Source organism: Gavialis gangeticus, unplaced genomic scaffold, assembly GCF_001723915.1.
Source record: "Gavialis gangeticus isolate Ggan-Ray unplaced genomic scaffold, GavGan_comp1, whole genome shotgun sequence".
Taxonomy (NCBI): domain Eukaryota; kingdom Metazoa; phylum Chordata; order Crocodylia; family Gavialidae; genus Gavialis; species Gavialis gangeticus.
The window spans coordinates 183,739,987-183,748,251 of NW_017729022.1; the positions used below are offsets into that span (position 1 = coordinate 183,739,987).

The 8,265-nt window shown below is 45.1% G+C and overlaps 1 protein-coding gene across 6 annotated transcripts in view; it reads left to right on the forward strand.

The window, feature by feature from the left end:
- The window catches only part of PUS10 (pseudouridylate synthase 10), a 68,560-nt gene that overhangs the window by 49,477 nt on the left and 10,818 nt on the right, over positions 1 to 8,265 (forward strand). For all 6 annotated transcript variants that reach the window (XM_019516634.1, XM_019516633.1, XM_019516631.1 and 3 more), the window contains 3 exons: positions 706 to 770; positions 1,988 to 2,073; positions 7,282 to 7,407. In XM_019516634.1, the coding sequence (XP_019372179.1) occupies positions 706 to 770; positions 1,988 to 2,073; positions 7,282 to 7,407 (277 nt within the window). The remainder of the gene's footprint in view (positions 1 to 705; positions 771 to 1,987; positions 2,074 to 7,281; positions 7,408 to 8,265) is intronic.

Below are 8,265 nucleotides of genomic sequence, written 5' to 3' on the forward strand. Positions count from 1 at the left end.
TCTAAAAAGGAGGTGCTGAAAGTGAGATTTACCCTCAGGTGATGGAGGGGTGGAACCCTCCAAGGTGAACCTTCTGAGGGTCTGAAGTAGAAGTCTTAAAAGCACATAAGTGATCTGAAGAGCTCAAGTCCCATTGAAAGTCGTTGAGAATTAGGTGCTTTTGACGGTCCTACCCCAGATTTATGAGAGAGGAACATATATGCTAAGGAAGAAAATTCTGTGCTGTGAATGATCAGTGGCTGCTGGAAATGATTTGTGCTGGTGTTTTGCACCAACGGGACATTGAGCACAGGAAGTCCAAAAGAGCCCAAGTCCCACTGCTCTGTTTCTATTTTCCTATACTTCCTTGAACATGCAATTAAAAGGTACTCAGACTCTGCTCTTGCAAATGCCCCTGTTGTGTAGCTTTATGCATGTGAGTAAAGTTACTTCATTATATAGGAGCTGCACTGTTGAGCAGCCCGTGCTGTTAAAAGAAAGAACAAAGATTGACTAAAATGTTAGTATAGATTGATGGTGGAGAAATTTTTGACACAGGAAAACATGAAACTCAATCTTCACGTGTATAAATTATCTTTATTGTTTAAGTATGTGGTCTTTATTTCTTTAGGCAAATTATGTAATTACCCTACCCACATCCTCTCTTCAGTCTGTTCTTATTTCCTGGACTCATTAATAAAAGATATTTTTCATTTCACTCTGCAGTCTGTTTTCACTAGAATGGCAGTTATAAAGGCCTTGGAGAAGATAAAAGAAGAGGATTTCCGTAAGTAAGTATAAGTTGAAACTGTAGTTCTTAGTATTAGGCTGATTCTATGAAGAATTAAGATGGGGAGGAAAATATTAGAGAGAAATATACCAGGATTGTTACTTGTTAAAAATCTACTGAGGTGTGCATGTATTGGTTAGGAAACGTTGCCTTTACTTGAATTTGGATGGTGACAGAGTATCGTCATTGTCTTTTAAAAATGTCTCTCAATGTTTGAGTTAGATCATAATGATCTGGGAAGTGAGCATGCTGGAAATGGAGACTGCTTCTCTCTCACCAAAGTTATTCTACGATTGGCATATTGCAAATTGAAAGCTAGGTTGTGACCCATAGAGTTAGGGTGACTTACTGCTGTTTTGTCCAGTGAGCATCTCAGGGAAAAAAGTATAGATCAAAGGGGTACAGGTTATCACTGCTCTTTGTTGCATCAGCAGCAAATTATTATGTGCGCTGCTGGCATAAAATTTAGAATGCTTCAAAAGGAAAATACGATACGATAGCAATACTGCCTGTCCCAAACATTCAAAAATCATGAGTCAAGTTCCTCAAAGTGATAAGCATCTTGTATATAATGAGTTAAATACATTTGGGGGTTTTTTGTCAGTCTTCTTGCATTTGAACCTGAAGTTTGTAGCTCTCAATTTTTTTCTAGCCTCAAATTCAAACCCTAACTTCTTCAAAAATGAAGATTTTTTTTTTCCTCCTTATTCCCTGACTTCAGAAGCCAAGGCTTTACAAAAAACATCCCCAACATTGAGACTAGGGATAAAATCATGAGTGACAAGATAGTAGAAATGATCTGATATTCACTTTGCTGTGAATTTTCACAAAAAATCATTGGTCTTTTCCCCCACCTCCCAAACAAAAAATTTATTAGCAGATTCTGTAGCTACTTTTCAAATAATATTAAAATTTTAATGATTTCTGTAGTATATACTACAATAGATTTTACTATTATACTTAGGAGGTTGTAAAATTACAATCTCAGTTGACAAAATAAATTATCAAAGTATATGTTGTAGTGCATTAGCTTCAGTTTTGTTTCGTGCCTATTCACTCACTTATCTGAAAAGGATTTCCCAGTCATTCATTTGGATTAATGAAGTTTTATATCATTGAGCTTTGTAAATTTGTAAACAGTTGCTCTGAATAACTTTTTCCTACAATGATTCCTTATCATGTTTTGAAATTGCTTGTCTTCTGTTTTTCTTTATGCAGGCATTTTCCATGTCCCCCAAATGCACCAAAGAACTTCTGCACTGTTGTGGAAATTCAGTGCACCAACAGTGCAATTTTTGTGGCTGGTAACCCTTCTTTTTTTGCTCTTTTTACTTATGTGTCTTGTAGTCCCTACTGCCAAATCAGTTGGATTCCTCCTTTGCCACCAAGAATAAGTAAAAGGAAAAAAATCACCTTATTTGCAAAAGTGAAACTGTTGAATGTCTCATGAGAGGAAAAGAGGTTACTTCACTGAAGATGTTGATGAATAGTATACACTGCGAGTCACTTTCTGTTAAAACCAAAACCTCTCGCTCATTCACATTCTGTGAATTAAAATTCAGGGATGGTTAAATGCTGTGGCAGTACCCATATCCTCTCATTGGACCTAGTGCCAGCTTGCTTGGAGGTGGCCGCTAGGCTGCTGTGCCTCAACCTTGTAATGCATGCAAGCTGAGTCAGGATTGTCTCTGCCTCCTCCTTAAGTTCAGGAGAGGGACTGTTTGCTGCAAGGAACTAGTGCTTACTTCCAGGCTAAGGTGACCTCCAGGCTTTCCCCTCCTGCTTTGCTGCTCTTTTGTTCCAGTAAAGCAGACAGGAAGAAACTGTTGTGAAGAAGCATGCACTTCCTTTGTACACCAACTGATTAAAGAGGCTCAACTGGAGGCAGCTTGGAAAGTTAAGAGCTTTGGCACTGAGTTTGAGGCCACCTTTACCATGGGAGGGTCTTTATCCTGTGAAGATCCCACAATTGTAAAATGTTCTCATGTGATGAATTTTTTGTTTGATTGAGATGCTCACAATTCAGTGTGAATGTAACAATATTTGTTGATTGGTATGAATAACAGCATTCATGTTAGGCCAAGCCTGTGATTTTTGCCTTGATTCTCAACACAAGTGTTGGGCTGAGTTATAAAACCAAGCTTGATGACCCAAATCCCTTTATAACATAGGTGAAGTGTGTATTTGAGGTTCTTGAATCTGGCCTCTACAGTTGTCTGTGCTTACACCACATGCCGTCAAGAGTCCATCATTCTCTTCCTGCATAGACAAGCTTGCCTTTGTGGGAGGAACTTAATGCAAAAAGACTGTGTATTATTGTTGTATGCAGATGGAATGCTTAAAGTAAAAAAAAAAAAAAAAGGAAAAAAGAGTATAAAACAAGAATATCAAAAAGTCACTTCTCTTGACAAGTCATCTTAGACTATTGATACTTATAATCTGCCCAAAGAGTGCTTTAATGGATCCAAAATAACTTAAGTCAGTTGGTTGTTGAGGCCCTTTGCAAGACACGTCTATTGACGTAGGCTGCTGCCTCAAGGTGGGCCTTGAAGAGAGATCAGATGGGTTTAGTGTTGTGAAGGAGAGCTTGCTTTGTTTTTGTGATCCATGGCAAGGCCACCTCTCACCATGGGATAGGTCCCCCTCATCCCCCTCGTCCCTCTCAATTACTTTTATACAGTAGTGTCAGTGACAGGGGGTTCTAGTCTCAATTTGTGCTGGCATAAATCCCTAGTTGAGCAAGTCCACTGACTACAGTGGACTTAGTCTGGTGTGACAGAAGTGTAAATGAGACCGGTTTTGGTCCTCACTTCTGAGGACTTTTAAATTTTGCATTTCCTGATTCTTTTAACTTTGCAGTGTTAAATGGAAATATCACACTTCTGATGTTTTTTTAAAGCCACGATTGTCACAAGTATCAGTGGAGATTATTTGAACTGAAAGAGACGAGAGCAAAATACTATTTCTCTCTCCCTCTTTCATTTATTTTGAGCAAAAACACTGTCAAATGCACATAGTAATTTCATTATTTGTGTGACAGAAACAGCATTAGTCAGTTTCCCCATTTGTTTGCGTGGGTTTTTTTTCTTTTATAGAGCATGATTTGGGGGAGGTGAAAATAGGAAAATGTGATCGTAAACCCACAAAAAATTGGCATGAGAGGCAGGTATGATACCTGTAACTGCTTTGAAGTATTTTTAATTGAGATTTCAAACTGAAGAAGTCTCTTTAACTTTACACTAATGTGGGAGTTTTGTATTTTGGAATTTTTTTAAATAAATCAGTTCTTGCCATTGCTCATATTCATCTTTCACATTAAAATTGGAGGTAGAAATGTATCTTTCTCAAATAATCTGTTCCTTCTCCCTGCCAAATCAGGATTGTTCCCTGATTGAGTCCTCTTTATGGTCTGTTAACACCAGATACAAGTCTGTGATTGGAAGCTGGCAACTCTGATTTATAGCATCTTTCAGGATCTTGAATTTAGGTTTTCATTCTCCATTGGAACATCACACATTTCTCTGTTTTTGTGTAGGTATTTGAACTGTTACAATGTCCATTTTAAAATAGAAATATGAGCTTTTTGAGTCAAGGAAGCAGGAGTGTGAGAGGGTGTGTGTGGGTGGGTGGTCTGGGATGTGGGAGACCCGGGTTCAAGTCCCTGCTTTCTCTCATATTGAGAGGAGCTTTTCATCCCAGATTAATCCAAGATCAAACACTTGAACTTGGGTTGCTTGCACCCTAGGCCAGTGTCTTAGCTTACAAGCCGTGTGTCTGTGTCAAAGGTGTGGCTGCAGAGGTATAGACATCCATGAGATCTCTCTCAGTCGGGTAGTTCAGGTGCTGATAACAGTGTAGGCAGGGCAGCATAGAGCTCAGTGCTGGATAAATGCTGTAGTATTTACTCAGTTTCTCAAGTGGGGTTTGCAGCCCATGCTGAGTTCCATGCTGCTGTGCTGTTATCAGTAACTGGCATGGCCTGTAACAGCTGCAGTCACTGCTTGCTTTCAGTGTGGGCATACCCTGAAACTTTGCTGAACTTGACACATCTCAGGGAAATGTTTTTGCTTTGATGAAATGATATATGACAACTCTGAGTGTGACATCTCTTGCTGTCAACACTCATGCCTATCATCACAATTGAGAGGGATGCCACATTTTCCTACTTCTGTATTAGTATATAGATGTATAGGAACTAGAAATCAAAATTGTGGTCCCCATGGCAACTGTAACTGGAGACTCCTTATGCCTACGTAGCGTTTGAGTACCTGGTGCTAGCTGTAATAATTTCTCATGTATGTTGTATTGCTGAGTTACATTTGCTATGGAAACCTTAAGTTTGAATTTCCTGTCTCTCAGGGTAAGACCTCAGCTGCATTGATGTATTATATTTTCCAGCTGATTGCTATTTTTTTAAAGAAGAAAATATGGTAGGCTGCACTAATAAATATAGTAGTGGCATCCAAACACCTGTGTAAAGAACCTAATGGTTGCAGAGTCAGGATCCCATATGTGTGTGCATTCTGACATAGTCTTTAATCACAGGGAAATATACTGTTTTTTAAAAGGTTTCTGTTTCATTCATGAGGAATCCCTGTACAGTATTTCTTTTTGTCCTCTTCATTCAGGATGTGTTCCCAGACTCCATTTAGCACACAACATCCCAAACCTGCACTGAACACCATAGTGTTGTGTTCCTCTTAGGTGCTTCCATAGTGCCCTATCCAAGTATCTTCATCAGGGGTGGGCAAAATGTGGCCCACGGCCTGGATCCAGCCCGTGAGGCCATTCTATCCAGCCTGCGGGGCCTCTAAAGAATTTAGAAAATTAATATTTCTCTGGCCTTGGTTCCTGTCAAAAATGACAGGAACTTCTGGCCTGGGACCATGTGGCTGCCCCGCACCGGAATCACAGATAAGGGGGAAGTGGGGGGAAAGGGCAGTGGGGGACCCCGTGCAGGGAAGGAGCCCAGACAAATATGGCCTGGGGAAAAGCTGAGCCCGGGACAGGGAAGTGGCCCCTCACCCACCCTGTGGCCAGTGCCCCGTGCTGCAGCCGCTTGCAGCCCGCCTGGGCCTGCCTGTGCCTGCTCCAGACAGCGCCGCACAGGCTGCGAGTGGCTGCAGCAGGGAGCGCTGGCCATGGGGCGGGGGGTCGCTTCCCCCTGCCCCATGCTCAACTTTTCCCTGGGCTCCTTCCCTGCTCCTTCCCGGCATGGAGGAAAGAAGCTCCTCCCTGCCCCATGGCCGGCACTCCCTGCTGCAGCTGCTTGTAGCCTGCGCAGGGCTGTGCCTGGGCTCACAGGCACAGGCAGCCTTATGGGGGCTGCGAGACGCTGGCCATGGGGTGGGCACATGGCCCCCCCCACGCTCAGCTTTTCCCTGGGCCACATTTCCCCGGGCTCCTTCCCTGCCACTCCTCCCCCCCCCCACGCTCAGCACCACCTTGTAACCTGGCTCTGCTGCCAGCCTGGGCCCCGTGCTCACCCGTCAGGGCTGCGCATGGCAACAGCAGCTGTGGCTCTCTTGCTTGCTGTGCCAGGCAGTGTTTGGGCTGCCTAGCATGTGAGCTTGGGGCAGACAGCAGCAGCCAGCCCTGCCCAGCAAGCATGGGAGTCGCAGCTGCTGCTGCTGCGTACAGTACGACGGGTGAGCCCAGAGCCAGTGCAGGGCCCAGGCTGGCAACAGGGCTGGGTTACAAGCTGGTGCTGAGCGTGGGGAAAAGCGGCCCCTCATGCACCCCGTGCCCGGTGCTCTGCGCTGCAGCCACTTGCAGCCCATGTGGGGCTGCCTGTGCCTGCTCCAGAGAGCCCTGCGTGGGCTGCGAGTGGCTGCAGCAGGGAGCACTGGCCATGGGGCAGGCGAGGGGCCGCTTTTCCCCGCGCTCAGCACCAGCCTCTTCTCTGTCATCAAGCAGGGGGTCAGGGCTATGCACTGCCCCCCATGTGTACCACGGGGCTGGGAGGCACTGGGAGTGAGTGGGTGGGGAGCCAGCAGGAGCACAGGGCCCGCACTGGTATCCTGGGGCCAGCACTGGTGGGGCCCAAAGCAGGGTGGCAGGAGTACAGGGTCCCAGCCAGCAGGGGCTCTATGAAGCCGGGACAGCTCCCTACTCTCCTTGCTGGTGCAGCCCAGCCCAGCTCCACAGACCCCTGCCAGCCTGTGCTGCTCTGTAGGCCCACCAGTGCTAGCCCTGGGACATTGGTCCCAAGATGGTGACCAGGGAGCAGGGCACCTGTCAAGTGGCGGGGCTACCCATGCAGCCCTTGACAGCCTGCCAGTACTGGGTAAATGGCCCTCCACCCAAAATAATTGCCCGCCCCAATCTACTTTGCAGCGCTCCACCCAAAATAATTGCCCACCCTTGATCTATGTTTTAAATAATAAACGTTGGTGATGTTATTTTTGCAAAAGCCCCATGGGATTAGATGATCATACTATGAAATACTTGGATTCAGAAAGCCCCGCTCGTTATTTCAGTTCATACATGGAAAACTACTTGTTTTCTGACAGGACGATACAACAAATATTCAAGGAATTTACCACAGACTCCATGGATTATTGATGGAAAGCGAAAGCTGGAATCTTCAGTGGAAGAGCTGATTTCAGAGCACCTAATGACAGAATTTAAAGCAGACAGTGAGTGTCAAAAGATTTTGTCTGATTAAGTATTTTCCTTAGTTGGTGGAACAACTACCACAGCTGCTCCCTTTGGTAGCAGTCACTACAGAAAGGCCTTCCAAGGCTTATCCTTCCTTGGCTTCCACGTTGCCCGAGTTGTATATAATTGGATGCAATCTTTATTTTGAATGGCATTATTGCCCCTTTTTTCAAACAGCTCTTCAACTGATCCTATAGGTTCAAATGGATCTAGTGTGTATAGTTTTTTATTGCACGCTATGGGACACTCTTAATTTATAAATGAAAGCTCTTTTTACAAAAAATGAATTATCAATTAATGGTGAAAATATTAACCACCTGCATTGGTCTCAAAATTTATCCTTTCCCATAGAGGTGCACTGATACATGGGTCCAATATTGGATCGGCACCAATATAAAGAAAATTGATTGTATCAGAAATCAGCCTGATGTGGCTGATAATTTCGCGATAAATGCCTGTGCATATGCACAGCTGCTGCACCCCACATAGGTGTTGAGGAGTACAGCGCTGCAGCATGGAGAGCTGTATGCAGCTGGTAAGTCTGTTGTGATGGAAGGGGAGGGAACAGGCGTGAGGAGGCAGGTCAGTGCTCCCAGCAGTGAAGGAGGGAGTAGGGCAGGGGCTGGGGCAGGTGCTGCCCAGCCGGGGTGGAGCATGGGACAGAGCCAGTGCTCATCCAGGGAGTATGGGGGTGGGGATAGCTCCTGCTCCTGCACGCACCCCAGGAGGGCACTGGGAGGGGGGAACCTGGATCTGCGTGGGGTGGGCTGCAGTTGCAGGCTAGGGCCAGGGCTGCACCTGGCTCTTTCCAGCATGTGTGTGTGGGGCGGGGAGGG